The 17,859-nt window shown below is 35.2% G+C and overlaps 1 protein-coding gene across 2 annotated transcripts; it reads left to right on the forward strand.

Moving 5' to 3' along the window:
* The first annotated feature begins 2,882 nt into the window (after nucleotides 1–2,882).
* Nucleotides 2,883–17,216, forward strand: LOC114271348 (SAP domain-containing protein). Of its 2 annotated transcripts, none has more exons than XM_028213262.2 (6): nucleotides 2,883–3,251; nucleotides 6,657–6,702; nucleotides 14,984–15,110; nucleotides 15,251–15,381; nucleotides 16,393–16,496; nucleotides 16,914–17,216. In XM_028213262.2, exons 1-6 carry the CDS (start codon nucleotides 3,132–3,134, stop codon nucleotides 16,950–16,952), a joined length of 567 nt encoding a protein of 188 aa, XP_028069063.1. In that variant the 5' UTR covers nucleotides 2,883–3,131; the 3' UTR covers nucleotides 16,953–17,216. The 2 variants fall into 2 exon arrangements, with proteins under 2 accessions (XP_028069063.1, XP_028069652.1); XM_028213851.2 differs by having other exon boundaries at nucleotides 15,320–15,381.
* The last annotated feature ends 643 nt before the right edge of the window (nucleotides 17,217–17,859 follow it).

Raw genomic sequence — 17,859 nt, forward strand, 5'->3', positions numbered from 1 at the left:
GTATCTGTTCAAAACAGTTTCATGCCTGTTTGGTTCAAAAACAACACCTATTTGGCAGATTAGTTTGCCTATAAATACAGCCATTTCCAGCAGTCTTTGGGACCAGAAAAAATTCATTTTTGCTATCCAGATTTTGTTTTGTTGCATATATATTCTTTATATAATTTTAGGAGAAAAATTCAGAGAGTTTAGAACATAGGTTTTGTTCGCCGTACAAATTGTGTGACGTGCTACTACAATTTATGAAGGTCATTGTATACTGGGAGATAGACACCATTTGTCCGTAATCACCGTAGCGGGGTGAATCTGTCTTAAGGACAGAGTGTCACACACTCGACTTGATCTTTTAAATATTTATTCGGTTCGGTAAAATAAATTCGGTACGTAATTTGTTTTATTTGTTTGATTTGTTTCAATTTATTTATTTTATACAGAAGATTGTTCCAACAGTAAGATTGTAGGCTGAACTCCTATAAAGAGTGATTTGATATTAATGTCATTTATTTCGTCTTCATCGTCTGAGTTGTATATAGTAGTTGACCTTTCTTAGAGGTTGCCTAATGCTCAAATTGTTTTGGATTAACCCTATAACCACCATGCAATAACAACAATTGTGCTATGAAGAATTTTAGAAATATATATGGGATTCAAGATAAAATACATGTTGCCGAGTAAAAATATGATGGACCATATGCTAAGCTTCAAGGTGAAAGTCAGCAACATGAAAATTAGATCACTATCCCTGCCGAAGAAGTATCATCGATTGTCCAAAAAAAGTCAATCCACCACATATCGACGAGAAGCAACAAATAAAGAGAGTTTGATGCCGCCATGAAACCTTCCAAAAGTGGTAAAGTACGTAAGGACAAGAGACACATAGAACATGTTCCATCAAGAAGATTGCAATGAATTTCCCCTAGTTTTTCAACAATGATTAGAAGGATAAATGAAATTCTATAAATAGGTGGTCAATTATTACATCAAAGGTATGCAATATCAAAACACTCTACAAGATATCAAGAACTCTCTTTGAAGTTGTTAATTTGATCTTTAGAGTGCTTATCGAGCTAAACCCCCATCCGAACTCGGTGTCTTATATATTATATAGGTAGAGTAAGAACAACCATCTTCATTAGCTTCAAGGGAAAAAAGTAACGTATTTCCCGTCCCACCATAATATATATATATATATATATATATATCATTCTCTAAATTTTGTAATACAATTTAAAAACTGTCTAGCATTCAATTTTTAATTTTATCAACACCAAAAAGGTCAATATCTTATTTTTTTACTTTGGAAAGTGAGAGTAAATTTTGAATCTATACATAAAATTATCTACAAAATTACATGTAAGAACCAAGACTAGATACAATACTTTAAAAACGAAGAAGAAAATTATAAAAAAACACTCTAAAGTTTGACCATTCTAATAAAATAAAACATGAATTTTTAATTTGTCAATTTAAATCATAATATTTTAATTTATTTTTAATTTAAACCATTCATTATGTAAAATCGAAGGAGAATGAATATTTTAGTTATTAAATCTAATGTGAGTATATATAAATTGCCTAAAATATCATTTATTCTTGAGTTTAATGATTAAAATATAATTTTTTTGTCACTTTTATTTAACAAAAATAGACAAATTATTTACATTGAAAACGAATCAAAAGTTTGAATTTTAAATTAACAAAATTAAAAACTTATAATTTATTTTGTTACCAAATCAAGCGTAGCTTTTTTTATTGGAGTTTTTTGTTTAAGGTCTCTGATGTTAGAATTTTATAAGATAAAAGCTATGTAACATATTTATAATAGTTGAGACTCTTCAATATTTCACAAATTTTTAGCTCTTCTCAAATAAATTACTTTTTTCACAGAGAAATTTTAGCTCATCATAAAGATTTCTCTATAATGCGCTGAATTTTTTTTAATAATATTATTGAGGGACCTTAACTAATAAGAAAAAATATATTAGAGCTCTCACAAGGGTGATCTAGGTTCGAATTCTGGGGATGCAAAAAATGGTTGAATTTCAATCCTGAACTCTTCTGTGACGTGTGATTAAACTCTATTGATGCCTCGATAATGAGTCCCCTCTTTTAAATTGGGTTAAATCTGCTCAGCAACTGGCTGATAGCATAGAACATCCTTTTTTTGTCTTGTTCCAAAAAAAAAAAAAATGTTTTGTTTGAATTTACTTTTCATTAGAGGTGAGCAGCGGATATTTCGATCTGTCCAAACCGACTGAATCGATTCGATCTGCCGTATTTTGGACGAATGCGTGATGACGAGCGGACGGTTGCAGATTGATTTTTTTCAATTCACATAGTTTTGGACGGATGACGGATTTGAGGTTCCTTTGGCCGCAACCGAATCGCCAAATCGCGTGCATTCCTAGTAATTTGTAAGACTTTGTATTTTCAATTTGTTTAGATATTCTGTTTGTTTTTTCAATTGAAAAAGAGTTTAGATATTCTGTTATGTTTCCAAATTTTTTCAATTTGAAAATCCTTTTATCAAATGGCAAAGGTTGATATTTGATATTTTTATATGAAAAATATAAGGTTTAATTTTGTCAATTTTTTTTTTTAGAAAATCAAATCAAATAGTTTTCGAATAAAAAAAAGTAATGAAATAATTTTGATAATGCATGATTTTCTTATATGTATTTATTATTATTATTTGACAATTTATTTGATAATTTTTTAATTATATTGAATTAGATTATGATCTAAAAAAAATATTGACAAATTATATTATATTTAAAATTTATAAAAATTTAAACAATCAAATCAATTTATATCCATCTGTTAATTCACTCAAACCGCATCCGTAAATTGATAAAAACGAATTAATTTTTTTCAATCCACTTATCCAATCAACGGATGAGAGATTAAAAATTCAGTGACCGTAATCGAACCTTACTCTTCATGCATCCTATACAATTTTAATCACCACACAGCATGATCCAAGCCGTATATATAGCAAGCGCAGGCGGTCTCGTGAAATACACAACACTACTCTCCAAACCCAAAATTATTAGACTCTCTCTCTCTCTCTCTCTCTCTCTCTCTCTTCACATTGTCGGTGTGTGAATTGTTGCGAGGGTTTTTTGGGCGCCATGGATGCCTCTACTGCTCTGCCCTCTGATTCAAATCCAACCCCCGGCGGCGCTTCCAAGTTCCTCGCCGACCTCCCCTCTCGCGGCCTCTTCTCCTCCACTGTCCCCTCCTCCAATCCGGTAATCTCTTTGTCTCCTCACTTTTCATAAACCCTAGTTTTCATGCTCATTTTTACAATACTATGATTTTGTAACACGACTTCAATTTTCATCAGTTTGAACTATTGTAGTTGATTTGAGAAACTGTGTTTTTTATTGATAGGTTGAAAACGAAATGCGTTTGCTTTCAGGTGTTTAGATCCGTTTGATTAGTATTTCAGAAGTGGGTTTTTGTTTCGAAGCAGTAATTGTTTTGTGAAAAGTTAAATTCGTGTTTTTGGAATGCTATATAAGCAATGCTGTAGAATTTTTTTATTTTAGAGTCCGATTGGTGTGATGCATATGATTTTGTAGTACTTTTATATGTATGCTTTGTGTCCATGCTAATTTTCGGGAATTAGTTTTTACGAAATCACTGAGGTTTTTACTGTTTTGTTTGTATGCTATTAAACTACACGGGCATGTTATTGATCCTTTGTGCATGCTTGATGTGAATGGTTATAATTGGGGCCTGTATTACCAGAAAATACTAATGCTCTAGCGAATTACGTATTGGTATACATATTCCGAAACGTGGTACACTTCCGTTCCAGAATAGCAAATTTTGTGATCCGAAATGATTACAAAATTTTTTCCTTAAATGTTTCCTTGGGAGCGAAAAAAAAATCAAATATAATGAATTAAAATCTAAGTTGAGTTAAGTTTTGACGAGACAAAACATAAAAAATGAGTCATAATGTTTGTAGAAATGTTTTGCTACATGATTTTTTTATTTTATTTTATTGGATTCTTAATATTTAAATAAAAAATTACTTTAGAAGTACATTAAATTCTTAAGTGTAATATATACAAGTCTATCCTATCGTACCACATTTTAGAGCATGTGGCATATCATGTTCCTATTTTACATATCGGAATGAGCCACGTTCCAAGTAACATAAATTGGGGCACATTTAAGAGGTTTTTATATCATTTGCAAATTGGGTTCAACAAATCTTATTCATTTATATATTTGATGATACTTGTGCTACAACGATAATCCAGAATTGCAGTTATTATTCATGGTTTTTCTATTTCTTTATTTGCTTGAGTTCAACTTTAGCAAACAATTAATCAAGAGGCTCCTTGTATTTGCCATGGGCGAATATGGATTCAACTTGCTACTGCCACTGGGCTGCTGAACATTATTACGATTTTTGGGAGCACTTGGACCTCCAAGTTTTAGAGTTATAGTTTTAATTTGAGGCTTAAGTTGCATCTGATCATGATCTCATACGTGTTTGTTAACCATAGTACTGGTTTGACATTTTGGTTCTTTTGAAGAATAGAACAACTGCTAACATGTTTGCGGAGTTGCATGCACAGTTGAAGCTTCTTTTGGGAGTTTTGATCTAGTAAAGGTTAATGATATAAAATCATATTTCTAGCCATAATAGTTAACAAATGAACATTTCTGTTCCTACATGTTTCTATTCTAGGTTACGTGCTCTTATTGTTAGGGGTGTACAAAAATCCAAATCACCTGATCAACCAGACGAAACCGATCTGAAAAATAAAGAAGCAGATGGTTTTGTACTGAGGAATGGTTGGCAACAGGTAGCATGAGTAAAAAAATTCAAAATTTTGGACAGGCAACGGTTTAATACTCATCTCAACCGACAAAACCAATATGACCGTTAACAATTTTACGTGTGTCGTTTTATTTACTGTCCGAATTATGCATTATCTTTAAGCCATCATGACATTTCATTTCTCCAGACTCTTTGTCTGTCATGCATTCAATTCTCTCTCTCGTGTATTCAACTCTTTTCTCTCTCTTGCATTCAACGCTCACTCATTCGCTCTTTCTCTCACGCATCCAACTCTCTCTCTCTCTCTCTCTCACACACACACACACACATTCAATTCTCTGTTTCTCTCTCTTGCAATCAACTCACTCATTCTTTCTCTTTTTCTCACGCATCCAACACTCTCTCTCTCTCTCGCTCTCTCTAAATTCTCCGCGCATTCAACTCCCTTTCAGTCACTCTCGATGTCTCTTGATCATTTCTTCTCCCTTATGTATCCCCTTCTTTCACAGCTTTGAAACTCCCTCCTTCACCGCCGCATGCCTCTCTTCCTCTCAAATCTAATTTATTCATCAACCCCTCGCTCCTCAAAGCCCCTATCCACTTTGATTAATTGATTTTCAGCATCCATTTAGTGACTCAATGACGAAGGGCCAAACCCTAATTGGGTTGTTTCTATATTTTTTTCCTCCCTCAAGAATCATTCCTTGAACCCCGCCTCTCCTTTTTTGCTGATATCTTCTTTTCTTTTGCGATTGAAAACCTTTTTTCTGGGTTTTTTTTTGTTTGTGTACGGTGCAACTCGATCAAAACCGACCACAAAACCGACTACTACAAATGGTTGATTTTGAACTCCACTTCGGTCGGCAGCGGTTCATTACATTTGCAACCCGCCATGGCTGGATTGGTTGGTGGATTGATGGGAAAACTGACCCAACCTGACCCGCGAACAGCGTAAGTTGTATGTATGTCAATTTGCCTTTTCAAAGTTAAAGGTACGGAAATTGCACTTTATTTATGCCTTTGTTAGCCACTCTGGCATAGTTTTTCACATGTCAGCTTGCTGTCAGTTGTAAGGTTGTTTCTTTAAGGCCCCTTCTAGTGGTAAGGGCCACTAGAGTTCTCACATTTTTTTGTTAGTCTTTATAAGGGGTTATCTTTGCATGGGCAAGGTACTTTAAAATAAATTTTTTGAGATAGGTTATCTTATAAAGGGAGCTGGTTATGGTATTCTAGTCTGGGAATTCTAAGGGTTAGATTGCATGATAGTTTATCTTATAAAAGGTGGTTATTGTGTTATGGTCTAGGAATTCAAAGGGTTTTTGGTCTTTGAGATCTAGGGTTTTTGGATTTGCTTATCAAGGAAAAAATGATGAAATGATGTTAAGTTTTGAGCTATAGGAATTTCAAAGGAAAATAGGTTTATAGATGAAAACTGTAAGTTGGAGAAAGCCAGTGTGTTTGGTAACAGAGTTATTAATCTATTACACGACTGATCAGGATATGTTAATGAAACCATCAGCTACTTCTTTGGTTGCTAGATGCAGTTGATGTGAAGACTTGGACTTTGAAAGGTGGGCTTTCTGCCCAAATTCAAGTGCCTAGGCCCTTCAATTTGGGCAGAAGATTTCTGTTTGATGGTCTGCACGTGTTTCTTAGATTGTAAACCTGCTTGATCCAATGTTTCTTAAGCCACTCATAATCACATTCTCTGGTACAACCCCAACTTTCCATTTGATCTGGTCTTTGTAGTGTGTACAAGATGGATATGCAAGTTTCAATGAGTTGCCACATGAATAAACACGAATGCTTTTCTTTTCAAATATGCTTAATTTATGTGTTGAGAAATTTTGTGCAGGGTGGGATGCGGGTTTATATCTGTGATCATGACACATCACCCCCAGGTTTGTTTCATTACTTAGTGTTTATACTTTACATGTTTTTAGCTCTCTCAAACTTATCAATATATATGTTTTGGATTTTTCAACTGGTCTACAAGTGTTGAACTCTTACTCTAAATTAGCATAGCTCAATCATCTGTCTTTTTGAACTTATTCTAAATAGTTGTGTTCCTAAGGTCATGAATGGTTCATTGGTGATCATTATGGTGACTGTATTCAACTTACGGAAAGTTAATAAAAGCTTCTCAATTTATGGGTTTGTTGTCAACCTTCTGGAAATTTTTGCGTAGGGGTATAGTTTGTAAAGATTTGTAGTTCATATCGAGACATAGCTCAATCCCATGAATTTTTGAATCAAATAAATCCAGCTTTCCTTTGTTCATAAAATCTCGAGTTTGGCGCTTCAGATGCTTGAGCACCATCCACCGATTTCACTCATCCATTGCTATGAAAAACAACTGTGTAAACAATGACCAAACTAAAATGGGGGGGAAAGCATAGGTAACTGATATGTAAAATTCCTAGTTTCCCAAAGGAAAAATAAATTATAAGAAAAAGCTTCAATTTGTCATGAAAGTGCACTATGTAGACGGAACACATGCATATATGAGGCAAAATGAAATTGTAACAGGTAAGAAGAGATCTTTAATCATTTTTTTTATTATTGCTTTTTGCTCAAACTTATCATTTATTTAGATGCCCTCTAAATAAAGCCTTTTGTATGCGTCAAACACTAAATCGATTTGAAATGAAGAGCAGTACAATCATGGCACACTTCAGTCTTGACTTCTACTAACCTTCACCAATTATGTTGTTATTTGACATAAATAGCATGTTTGTTGGGTAAATATAGAGAATGTTTGGTGTGGCTTCTCAGGAAAGCAAAGACTTCTTAGAGATGTAATTTTTAGAAATTTCTTAAAAGAAAAGCCCTTTTTAGAAGAAAAAAAATGTGTTTGGTAAGAGCATATTATGAATGTGTTTTCATTATTATTTTTATATATTCTTAGTTGTAAAGTTATAGAATTTTAGGTCCAATCTTTGTTTTTGCCCTAGCTTTTTAGCCAAATACAACTCAATCCAAACTCCCGTTCATATGTGGAAAATATGACGAGAAAAATATGAATTTTTTATACTACTTGATCCATCAGTTGTTTTTACACATGAGTATGTACCAACTATTGAACTAGCCAAAGAAAGTAAAATAAAAATATAGTAGCAAATTGCGGTCGCCGTAACGGTGGCGGTGGTGCGGTTGCAATTGCAATTGCAGTTGCGGGGTGTAAAGGCTAACGGTTGCGGTAACCAAAACCGTTTTTCGCACGATTTGAACAAAACTTACCGATATGCATATTTTTTTTTCCATAATCATATTTATTGGGTTTTAAAATAAATATTGATCAATTTTTGTAAATTTTTAAGTATGATCTAATATATTTCATATTTTTAAATAACTATAAACTGAATTTTTTACTTTTTATTTTAATAATTAATGACTTTATATGTCAAATTCATATTACGCTTGTGGCAAAAAAAAAATATTGGACTTAGATGTATAAAATTATTTTTTTAATTATTATATTTGTAGAAGCATATGCAAATTTTAACTTGAATAGTTTTAAAAAATAAATTATACATGCTAATGTAATCATATAAAAAACTAAAAGATAAATTATAAAGAATTTTTTTTTGTTTTTTGGTTTGGATCACTTGAATATTCATTCTCTTTTTGGATAACCTGTAAATGAAAATAAAATAAACTAATCAAAAAAAATTGACAGGTATAAAATATGTATTAATATATAATTATAGGTGTCATGTTTTGTAGATATTTTACAAAAAAATCAATCACTAACTATTATATATAAGATGAACAATGACAAAAATAAGAGTAAATAAGAGCCTAAATATATATATATATATATATATTTAATCAAACCAAATAGATAATGGCTACACTATTATTATTATTATTATTATTTTCAAACAATATATAGGCTCTGTTTGGTAGAGTTTATTTTCAGCTTATTTCAATTTTTGCTTAGTTTAAGTTATTTTGATGTGTTTGGTTCAGTTTAACAATACAGCTTATAGCTTTTTGTAAGTCAAAAATTAACTTATTCTTTGAGTGGGGGAGGAGAAGCTTAATTTATAAGTCAAAAATCAGCTTATGTTCACAGTTATAAGTTATAAGCTGTTAGGTTATAAGTTATAATCATTTTCTCACAATTTTACCAAACAGGGCCATAGATAGATACACTCAAACAAAATAGTTGAGTGATAGCAGCTGAATAGAATAGCATAGGTCTTACATCTTCAACAAATCAATAACATGTTCTTCATCTTCTCTCGTCTCTCTCTCTATCTCTTACTCCTCCACCTTCCCTCTTTATCTTTCCTCTTCTCTCTCTATCCCTTTTCCCCCATTTTCAGTTTTTTTTTTTTTCCTCGAAAGAAGCAACTCGAAACCGTTACGTAATGGTGTGTAACAAGCCGTTATGACCGTTATGGCCGACACACCTGTGAATCTCAATCATACCGCAAAAGCGGCCGTAACGGGTGGCGGTAACTATAACAACCGTTATGTAACGGCATTATGTAACGGTTGCGGTACATGTGCGCGTGCAAGAGAGATTGATATAGAAGGATGTAACTTGAGGAAGAGACAATACATGGGCATGGTAATTAAAATACATACATATCACATAATATCCCATCCTAACTTTACAAGAAGTCTTTAATAAAAGCTACCTCGACAAGCTTCTACCAGACAGACTTTTGAGCAGGTGGCCTTATTCTAGAAGAAGCCCATTTGATGAGTTCACCAACACTTGCTATTTCATTGTAAGGACTTTCATAGCCCAGGAGCTCGTTTTGAGTTTTCACAAAAAGTTACCATATTCTGATGGTTGTTTGGGTAGAATGTGTCAGTGTAATGTTAGAAAGGGTATAAGAAGACATTGAATCAAGTCTACTACAAAATTTAGTCTTCTCTTAGTGTTCTATTGCAAGTCATTGCATCAAATGTTTTTTTGAAGCTATTTTGCACATCTTAATTCTCCTTGATTTGAATATATTATGTACAAAAGACTTTAAAAAGAATAATATGTTAACAATTTTTTATTTCACTCTCTTGGAATTTGTACCGTGCACGTAAAATTAGACTAGTTTTTGCGAGAGAGATTTATTTTTTAAAAATTCCGATTGTAAAGAATAACCAAGTCTTTAGAGTGGTGGGGCCTGTGGAGTTTTTACCAGTTACATTTTCATAAAAAAACTGAGAAATAGATTATTATGTTCCAAGATAGTACAATCTTGAATGTCAAGTAGAAGGGTGAGGTTTTGGCTGGATTCATGGTGGGTGCATATATCTCTAATCTCTTAAGGGTGGTATTCTCAAACCTCTTTCGGATGGCTACTAGCTCTAATGTGATTGAACGATTCTCCTCTTTGGACAGTGGACCAGTGTGGAATTCCCTGTTCCGCAGGGCTCTGGAGGACTAAGAAATTGAGTCTATGGATTCAGCTTGCTATAGGCACAGAGATTCAATGAGGTGACAGATGTTGTGGGATGGAGTGTTTGTAAGGATGGAACATTTTCAGTATGCTCTTTTTACTAGGACTTGAGCAGGGGTGGGGGTCCCTTTCATGGTTGGAGAGACATTAGGAGAAACAGGCAAGAATTTCAACTATCTTCTTCTTCATTCCCCAATGGGTAGAGAATTATGGAATGGTTTGCTCTGATCTGAATTTGGTATTTCATGGATTATACCATTTTCAGTGGGAAAGCTTTTAGCTTGCTAGGGTTGTTGCCCAAGGAAGTCGGACAGGAAGAAATGGTAGACAACACCCCAGTTTGTTTTGTGGACAGTTTGGGTGGAACACTATAGAAGATCCTTTGAGAATGTTGCGTATCTTTGTGCAATCTAAAATGATCTATACATCCTTTGTTTTCTTTGTTGAGAGGAGATTGTCTTTTCTTTATTCCGTCTTTTGTGCAGTTTATAGGAGACTTTTACATGCGAGTGAATGTGTAGCTTCCAAGCTTTGGTCTTTGGGTGTACATGGTTTACTCTCTTGAGGCATTTTTGCTAAGAGTACTTATAAGATATTGTTAAAATTCAAGTATTATTGATTGATTGGTTTCTGATTGATATATTACAATTCCTATACAATCTATATATAGAAGAAAATGTGGTAGTAGGTGTAGTGGAGGTGATAGTGGGTTAGGTGAAGTGGAGTGTGTGGTGAAGTGGAGGTAGGTGAAGTGGAGTGTGTAGTGGAGTAGGTGAAGGTAAAGATGGGAAATTCTAACAGCCCCCCGCAAACTCAAGGAGGAGAGAAACTAACCAACTTGAGTTTGGAGAGAGTAACAAAACAAGAAAATACATAAAAATAAAAAAGGAGAGGAGACACTGTATGGTCGTGTCAGACCGTTGGTGAAGACACTGAATGGTGGTGTCATAACGTTGTAGAGGACACGGTATGGTGGTGTCATAATGGTGTAGAGGACACTGGATGGCGGTGTCAGACCGCTGTAGAAGACAGTTTATGGGGTCATGTCGGACCGTTGTAGAAGACAGTTTATGGGGTCTTGCTGGACCCTTGTAGAAACTAACCGGAATCAATGTGGGGACAGTTTACAGAGTCTTGTCGGACCCATAAAGGAGCTAACCGGAATCAATGTCGGGACAGTTTACAGAGTCTTGTCGGACCCCTAAAAAATACACTGTATGATGGTGTATATAGGCTGCCCAAATATATAGATATATGGATATATATAGTGAGCCCTCAAAAGTCGCACCCTCAAAAGGCGCGCCCACTTTATCAAAAGATGTGCCATCAAAAGGCGTGCCCAATTCATCAAAAGGTGTGCCGGACATGATGGCGAGGCACGTGGGCGCCTGGGCTTGCGTGCCCGTTTGTCGGCTGGTGATAAGAGGCGCGCGATGCGCGTGGCTGCCTCGGCTATTTAACCATGACAGAGCCTGAGGCCGAGGCAGAAGCAAAAAAACTGCGAAATCCTCTGTAAAACTCTTCGTTGTGCTGAGAGAGAGAGGCTGTAACACTGTTGTGCTGAGAGAGAAACTCTGTAATACGCTGTAACACTCTGTTGCCCAGAAAAATGGCCTCGTCCTCGTCTTCCCGTGGACTGCTCACCCTCTTTCCCGACCTCAACGAGTCAACGAGAGAGAGAACTGGTGCGGTGGCACTGGAACCTCAACCAAACACCGCTGGGTATACTCCGTTGAACTTTCCGATGCGGTCTGTGGAGCAAAGAATGGCAGTGCTGTCGGATGTGGAGGCCAATCAGTATACTTTGAAGGTATGTGTGGAAAGCATGACGGCGGTCACAAACCTGTCAAACCGGCTGCAGAGTAGGACAAATGAGGTGCAGCAGTTAAACTCCCAACTGGCTCTGCTCCAACGCATGTATAAGGATGCGCGAGCAGAGATAAGCGTGCTAAGGGCAGAAAACAAGGAGCTGAAGCGGAAGGGCACCGTGATGTTCCGATTTGGAGGGCCACCAGATGCGGGAGTGGAGGAGCAAGGAGTAGTGATCATGCCCAGTGGAGTGGGAAACACGGAGGTAACACCGGCAAGGGCCGTCCAGGACGGAGGTAAGAAGAAGAGACTGGCGGCAGAGTAGAGAAGAAAAATCCCACTGTGGGTGTGGTTGTTCTGTTTGTTTGTTTTTTTTTTTTTTTTTTTTTTTTTTTGATGTAAAATGGTGAATGGGGGGAGCCCCGTCATGAATAAAATAAGTTGGTGTGCAGTTCGTCTTCTTCCTCCTTTTTGTTTTTTTTTTTTTTTTTTTTTTTTTTTTTGTTTTTTTTTGTTTTGTTTTTTTTTTTTTTGTGTTTTGAATAATAACAATAATAGTAATATATATAAAAGGGATGAAAAGAAAAAAAAAATAAAAAAATAAAAGAAGAAAAGTAAAATGGGTTCTGAATGTGGTCCGAAAAATAATAATAATAATAATAATAAAAGGAAAAGAATGGTGAGTGGGGAACAGGAGTGGGTTATGGGGTGGAGAATCGCAGCTGGGTGTGTAGATTTTATATGTTTAAAGAAAAGAACAGGGTGAGGTGTGTAGTCCATCAAGTGCCCAATTTTTTAAAGAAAAAAATCGCAGCTGGGTGTGTAGATTTTATATGTTTAAGTGCCCAATTTTTTATTTTTTGTTTTTTTTTATTTATTTTTTTTATTTTTTATTTTAGGAGAGGGAACACGTCCATGTGAGTAATATATTATAATAATAAAAAAAAAAAATATATATATATATATATAGGCAGTGGAGAAGATGGGTTTAAAAAGAAAAGAAAAGGAGGTGGTGGAAATAAAAAATAAAAGAAAGGATCGAAATCAATCGAAGAGAGAGAGATTGGAATGGACTTCTCAGAGCATGACATAGACTTGTTCGGAGACGATGAAGACAACGACGACGACGATCAACAAGAACAACATCTAGTCAGGGACGAGGCCAATAACAACGAAGAGGAAGAACAACACCGATCTTCTTCAGCTTCGTCCTCATCTTCTGCGGCGTCTTCTTCCTCTGCTTCATCGTCGAATCGGAGTGGCGGAGGAGAGAGCAGCAGCGGCACCGGAAGTGGAAGCGGTAGCGGAAGCGGAAGTGGAAGCGCGAGCTGGGAAGAAGAAGAAGAAGTACGTGAAGCAAGTGACTGGTCTGCACAACGACACCGAGCTGCATTTGGCGGCGCAGCGGGGCGATCTTGCGGCGGTGAAGCAGATCCCAGCGCCTGAAGCAGCTATCATATTGGCACCAAATCCACTGTGGGTTGTTAAGACCAGACTCCAAACACAGGGAATGAGACCAGGTGTGGTTCCTTACAAAGGCATTTTTTCTGCGTTAAGAAGGATTTCACACGAGGAAGGAATACGGGGGTTGTATAGCGAAAAACTGGAGGTGGTTGAAGCTAACATCAAATTGGTGTGAGAGAGGTCTTGCGAGTTGATGGAGGTCTCAAATGGTTGAGATCCGGCGGACGGTCAAGGCAAGGTTGCCGCCCGCCGGAAGGCGGAGAACACCGAGAACACCAAGATCTTTAACCTTGCTCTGATACCATGTTAAAATTCAAGTATTATTGATTGATTGGTTTCTGATTGATATATTACAATTCCTATACAATCTATATATAGAAGAAAATGTGGTAGTAGGTGTAGTGGAGGTGATAGTGGGTTAGGTGAAGTGGAGTGTGTGGTGAAGTGGAGGTAGGTGAAGTGGAGTGTGTAGTGGAGTAGGTGAAGGTAAAGATGGGAAATTCTAACAGATATATATATATATATATATATAAGAGCACATGAAGAGAGCAACTCAGACAGTTTGTGAATTCACTATTGGTCATTAGATGAACTGAACAAATGATTCTTTAGTTAGACGTTCTCTTCTAAATGACATCATTCAATGGAAAAGGAAGTTCAAGTTATGATGTGGCTTTGAACCTCCCTAGCCTCATCAATCCCAACTCCTTATCAGGACTGGACCATGTGCCAAATGCGGTAATTTATGAAATTTACCTTTTATGATTTATTTAGAAATTAGAGTCAAGTAGTTGCGTTTTGAGCTATTGTTGGGTTTTGTTGAGTTGAGTTTATTACGACAATCACCTTTTGGCTTGAATTGTTCAACACAAGTTTGGTTATGTTGGCAGTTTATTCCAAGTATAAAACAGGACATTTTTCTTTTAAATTTATTTATTTATTTATTTATTTTAATTCCCCACATGCTCTTACAAACTATTTTATCTCATGGTTACCCAAAAAATACATTTTAAGCTGAAATTTGATCAAGAAATTGGATGTGTAGTGGTTAACAATAAAACTAAAAAATGGTAATTGGAAATCACATTGTCACAATAGTCATTGAAAGATAAGAATCATGATCCTCCCCAAATGTGTTTTCTTTTCATTTGTGTTTGATTTGGGTTATGGTTGGTTGCATTTTTCTTCATGATAAATTTGTTGCTTGGCTTGGCATTGATCAAAGCAGTGTCTTCTAGTGCTTATATTTTTGGGTTGTTGACCAAATTATCCAGGAAATGGACTTTTAAATATTTTTAAGTCCAAATGTTTGTATTCACTTAGTACGACACCTTTCATTTTTTCCCCCTGTTTACATTTATTATGGTATGCCTTGCCATGTTAACATTTAATGTTCAATGTATGTTGTGACTGCTTTTCCACAATATGGAATTTGGTTTAAGATTCATTTATATCTGAAACTATAAGATCTGACGCTTCCCTTTTGTATGTCCAGAGGACCAGCTGATAAAGACAAACCAAACGAACATACTGATTAGGTCTCTTGTGCTTAAGAAACAGAAGGGGGATTCCAGTTCAAAGGATGTAAAGACTGCAGCTGCAAGTGAGGCTTCTAGAAAGAGGTGTTTAGCTCCATTCTTTCTTGGACAATTTACAAATGATGTCTTTTTTAGATAGGATACAAATGATGTTTAATGTGATGCTTAATGCTTGTTAATTTCTATTTTCATGTTTGGCGTTTCCTGTGAATGCTCTTGAGCAGCCAGCACCTGTTTGTTTCATGCTTGCACCAGTTCAAAGGATGTTTTTTTTCTATCTTTTATATTTTCAGGCCTGCTGAAAAAGTAATGGATGGCCGGGCTTCAGCAAAAAGGGCTGCGACCAACACTCAAGGTGAGTTCTGTAAGGTGCATCACTTGTTGACTGTGTGTAGAAATATATTTATGACTTCCACAGAACCTATGAAGGACAGATGCCTCTACGGAGGTCACGAACCGGTATTGGAATAGCATACCCAAGGTTGATGAAAACAAAATTGACATAGAATAAATATATAATATTAAAACAACGACATAGAATAATTATACTTTTTTTTTTTTGATAAATGAATAAATATACAAAATTTTATGTTTTGCACGTTTCATGTCTTGCATTTTTTTGCACGTCCATGCTTCTTGGCATAGAACTATGCTGCAAAGGAGACATTTCTGGAATATGTTACCTGAGTGTGCGATGTTATATCTCTTTCTTCTCCTTTGTTTTTTGTTTATTTTGTTTTTTGGTTTTATCTTTTTGTGGTTGGTTCCTGGACAAATCTGAGTGGTGTTGGGATATTGTTATATTGGCCACTTAGAACTGAGGTTGGCGTGTCATTGTCATGATATTTTTTCTTAATCATTCCAATTTTGCTTTTCATGTCACTGTCGTTTGTTGTCGAGGGAATCGTATCTTGTCCAATCCTGTGTACAATATAGGGTTGTTGGCCTTCAAATTGTAGTCAGTTTATAATGCTCTAGAATATTCTGCATTTGCTCTTGTGATTGTGTCTTAAAGATGCAGTTTTATGTTTGGGGTGTGGCCTATTGAGCCCTAAGATAGTTGACTACCAATATGATAAATTTATTTAGGCGATGCTTATATTTTTCAATGGAGTGTTAATAAAAAAAATTGCCTACAAAAAGTTTCGTTATAAATTTCAGTTCTGTCATACATGTTGATCTTTGCGTGCACTCTATTCGTTCAAACATTTTCTTAATTGACTGCAGTCTGTAGTTTTGTTTGGATATAATTCCCATTTAAATATTTATATGAGCATTTTTTCTTTTCTTTTTACTCTTTGGGCAAGTAACTTTATTCACATTACTATTGTCATTCCTAATATCTAATGGCTTTTCGAGCATGTAGAAGGATCCAAATCTCGTGTACCTGAGAAGGATTTGCATAGTTTGACTGTAGAGAGACTTCGTGCTCTTTTGAGAGAGAAAGGTCTTTCCAATAGAGGAAAGAAGGTAAGTATCAAAGACTCTTAGAATGTGTTTGGATTTTGGATTTATAGAGGGATTTGTGGAGGGAAAGGAGAAGGTAAGGAAAGTGATTCCCTTCCCTTCGTTAATGACATATAAGCTTTTCCCTTCTCTTTTTGTCATTTCCCCCTTCCCTTTTCCTTGCCCTCTACAATATTTTTCTCAAATCTAAGATCCAAATGCAACCGTAATCTATGTTATTTTAGAACTCTTAAATGCATTCGTTGATATCCTAATCTGAGGATACACTGGTGGAATCCATCTAGTCTTTTTAGGACTATCCCATTGATGGTCTTGATGGATCCCTTCGATTGGTTCAACTGGATTGATTTTCAACAGAAAGTTTTCTCATGTTTTCTTTATAAGTCTGTATTAACTCTTAATCTGGAATCAAATGGGCAGGATGAACTGGTTGCACGATTAAGAAGTGCAAGTGGCTAATTTAAAGGGAAAGAAGAGTTGCGGAGGTAGAGAGACTAAAGTCGCTCTTTGAATCTGTACATCAGATGGCAGGAAAGTAGACAATTTTCTTCTTTTGATGGAACTTAGTGTGTTATGGGGACTAATTTAGAGTAATATGAGACTTTGTCGACCTCTCCAATGCCTAGTTTTGTATGATTGTACATTTGAAGTGTATTAGTGCTTTTTTGGTTGCAAGTGTCAGATGGTATCCTTTTTATTAGTAAGAACAAGTTGGCCATGCAAGTTTTTGGTTTTCAGCTTTATGTTGTATGTTTTATTAATTGTGAAATTTTCAAAATATTAGATATTTTGAAACATCAAAAAAAAAAAAATATTCAAAATATTAGATATTTTGATAGAATGATAGAAAGGGATTTTGTGTTTTTTTTTTTTTTTGTGGGTCTCAAAATCTGAATAATATTCATTATTTTTCTTTTTGGACATTGATCAAAAGGAGGTACTTGTTTTGAATTTGACCATTGAGAGATGGGCCGTCTCATTTATTGCTTTGTTGGGGTTCTTTTCCAATTCATGTTGGGAAAAATAATAAGTTGAGTGAATGGTGCTATTTATTTTACAAAGGATTCGTAGCAATTTAGGCAGTGTTTGGTAGAGTTTTGTAAATGTGATTTGAGAGTATGAGTTGTATTTTGAGTTTGTGTGTTGTGGAATTATGATTTGAATGTAGAAAATTTGTTTGGTAAAGAGTTTTGAAAATAGTTTTAGAAAAGAGGTTTGATTTGAGTGAGAAATTATTGATGTGACATTTGATATGTGATACAAAAATTTACAACTCATAACTAAACATACAATTCAAAATTATTTTAAAGCACATAAAAAATTTAAAAATTTTCAGAAAATATTTGTCCCGATTATATAAATCAAT

This window comes from Camellia sinensis, chromosome 4 (genome assembly GCF_055761805.1).
Source record: "Camellia sinensis isolate YWXY chromosome 4, ASM5576180v1, whole genome shotgun sequence".
Taxonomy (NCBI): domain Eukaryota; kingdom Viridiplantae; phylum Streptophyta; class Magnoliopsida; order Ericales; family Theaceae; genus Camellia; species Camellia sinensis.